General features: G+C 43.2%; 1 protein-coding gene across 1 annotated transcript in view; it reads left to right on the top strand.

The window, feature by feature from the left end:
* Positions 1-3,352, top strand: part of TRMU (tRNA 5-methylaminomethyl-2-thiouridylate methyltransferase) — a 20,426-nt gene that overhangs the window by 13,407 nt on the left and 3,667 nt on the right. Inside the window, exon 9 of the mRNA XM_018552511.1 lies at positions 631-775. Within this exon, the coding sequence (XP_018408013.1) occupies positions 631-775 (145 nt within the window). The remainder of the gene's footprint in view (positions 1-630; positions 776-3,352) is intronic.

Genomic DNA, 3,352 nt, shown 5'->3' with positions numbered 1-3,352 from the left:
TCCCCTGCCCCCCCCCCCCCCCCTCTGCTGGGGACTTATGCCCTGGTGGCTTAGTCAGTTGCTCACTAGATCTTCATGATTATTTCATGGCATCTAAGATGTTTTGTTTGTTTGTATAGATAGTCTATACAGTGAATGAGGGTGGTCACCATGGGGCAGAAAGTGTGTTACTGGTAGGGACAGCAAGTGAAATTAAAGGAGTGGAGAGCCTTAAAGGAAACCTACACTTTTTTTGTTTTGTTTTTTTTTAATCAATATAGCACTTCAAATTGCTACAGAAGACATTTTGTAATTTAATGCCAATAAATGTACGTTTTTGTTCTTGTTTCAATTTGCGGTCTAAAAATGGTGTTGCTTTATTGCACCCTGTGCATCCACTGCAGTAGAAATTAAATTTTTAAGGAAATATTCCTTAGGTTTATCTCCTCTTCCCATGTAGTACAGTGTCAAGGCAGTTGTATCCTGTTAGAAATACTGAGATCTGTCCCTTTTTTTTTCTTTTTTCTTTTTTTTTTGTTTGTTTTGTTAACAATATGATATTGAGATCACCTTTTTGTTTTACCTCCTTCAGGATCAGTTTATAAGGTCTGAGATGAATGTGATGTATTAACCCCTTTTGTTTCTGTTAAGGCTCCGTGTACCAATCACCCAGCTTTGTACAGAGACCTTCTTCGAACGGATAGAGTGCACTGGATCTGTGAAGACCCTCCAGCAGAGTTGGTGATGAACAAAATGATGGAATGTCATTTCAGATTTCAACACCAGATGGCACTAGGTGAGTTGTAATGGAAGAAGTGTACTTCATGAGCAGGGACCACATACAGTGCTATCATGATTCTGACAGAGCTTAGTACTTGCATGAATATTTTATAATGCTTTTATTATCTGTCTAAAGCAGACAGAAATCAAGTTAATGTATTATGTACACATAGTAACCCAGAGCATTTCAAAGGTAGTATTTCCTGAAAGTCAATATGATATAAATGTGGATTGTATGCTAAAGATATAGAGTTCAGTTTTTTATACGAGCATTGTCATCATATGGAGATGTGATTTCTGTTAAATTGCAGGTTTCATGTTATGTAAACCTCAAATCTATTATTCAGTATGTTTTGGCTTCATGCCTTTTCTATATGCAGCTTTATTAAATGCAAAGGTCACCAGACAGTCTGAATAGATGAAAACGCACTGTGTGCTTTGTAACATGCTGCTTATTGTAGCTGGCATACCCTTTTGGCCATTTGTCACCCACCCAAAGCCTGCCTCAAAAACTCCCACATTGTTTGCACTGTCCAGTCCTGGATAATTGGCAGGACATCAAATCCACCTGGCTGCTCACCCTCAGCGATTGCGATCCATGTGCAGTGCCCTCTCCTCCCCCTATCCCTGTGACGCTAAGTTCAGCCTCTGCATCTACAGGAGAGCGAGTGCACTGCGTGGCATTTGAACAACGGAGTGCAATCAGTGGTTGCTACGGACAAGCAGCCAATGGATTTCATGTCATGCAAATCAATGTCGTAACACTAAGGCCTCATTCACACCATAAGCAGTGCTTTCCGGTCCGATTCTGGGCAGAACGCACTGCCTCGCATTGCAGCCGGCTCACTTTTTTTTAAGGGGCAGGAGGGGGCGTGGCTGTCCAAGTGAATGGCACCGTAGCCACGCCCTTCGGCCGCATGGCACATTATGCCTCCGGTCCAATCAAAATGCTGCAAGCACTATTGTGATCAGACTGGACCAGGCATAATGTACCTTGCAATCCTGTGCAGCCGGAGGGCGTGGCCAGTGCCATTCACTTGGACAGCCACGCCCCCTCCTGCCCCACAAAAAAGTGAGCCGACTGCAATGCAAGGCAGTGCGTTCTGGCCAGAATCGGACCAGAACGCACTCCATCTGGTGTGAACGAGGCCTAAACGTCTCCTTTATTACATCATTTTGGTACCCTGTACATTTTTTTTTTTTTTTTTGTTTGTTCTCGGTGTAAACTCCACTTTTTGTTTTTCTAAATCTGTTGAAAACCTGTTCCTAACCACCATTTGTTTCTATGGCGGGAGATCCTGGAAAACTGCTAGGCATGTCTGTGTTATTTTAGGAGCGCTTAGGAAGAGTATATCATGCTGCTCCATATTATGTACCAAGAGCGCTCTGTAATCCTTAAGAAATGCACTGCCTATCACATCTTGTTGCCTAGCTCAGGAATTGTGTCTGGAGACTATTTCTTTCCAATGGTTACATTGTTCAGAGGTTGAGGAGAAGTATAATTGCCATGGGCATGATAATGAATGTAGAACATACACTCCACTATGCATGGAGGTGGAAACAACCAAGCATGTGGTTAACATTGGCCTTCACTCATGTCGAGGATCAACATTTTCAGATCTAATAAAGGAATGTGAATGGAAACATCTTATGAGAGAAGTATGGAGGCTACTATTGCCCTGGTGAAAGTCATTATGATTGCCTACTGGCTTCAAGGCTTTCAGTCACTAATGCAGATCAAGTATTGTGCCCTCTCTAGCTGCATTCACACTCCAGGTGGAGACGGATTAAGCTAGCATGGGGTCTTAGGCATGGTACCGGCTTTTCCCCTATTTCCAGGGAAGCCCCGTCATTTGGATTCTGTTTACTGGCATAGCCCCACCAGGCACCAGCTGGCTGACAAGTGCTCCCTACAGGCAGATTTACACCTTTGACCATATGTAACCTCCTCCAGGAGGATGAAGGTTGTAGCTGGGCCCCTGAACATCCACAGGTTACCTGGTGGAGGATCCGGCTTTAGTTCAAGGTCTGTGATTCAGAAAGTATTGAAGCCAAGCCAGTAGTATTTTTTAGGAGTTTTGGAATGGCAGTCTGCATAGTTATTTCTCTCATGACAAGTTTTCTTTAGTTTTAGCTGGAAAATATTTGATTTTCTTAAAGAAAATGGTACTCCTCCCCCCCCCCTTCTTTTTCTATTCTCCTTGGGCAGCTGGGCACATGATCATTGATCACATAAGGCCTAATTTAACAGAGTTTATTACTGCAAGTGCAGTCACAGAGTAGTCAGTCAGAATAAAGGCTGCATTCTGGGATTCCTGCGGCAGTCCAGATGTGGCTCCTGTACACATTGGAGTAAATGACAAGGTAACAGCAGCCACATGTAATCTCGCATATTACAATTACATGTAGTTTGGAATAGGTGATTGTTCCTAGATGCATCTGTCCTTCGTCCAGTGACAATCATCTATCCTAAATCGCATGTATGTTTATATGTAGACTGCTGCTTACAGATGCACTGTTACTTACACACACACACACACACACACACACACACACACACACACACACACACACACACACACACACACACACA

Source organism: Nanorana parkeri, unplaced genomic scaffold, assembly GCF_000935625.1.
Source record: "Nanorana parkeri isolate BGI_ZX_2015 unplaced genomic scaffold, ASM93562v1 scaffold90, whole genome shotgun sequence".
In the NCBI taxonomy this organism is placed as follows: Eukaryota; Metazoa; Chordata; class Amphibia; order Anura; family Dicroglossidae; genus Nanorana; species Nanorana parkeri.
This window is presented reverse-complemented; position numbering and strand designations above follow the sequence as displayed.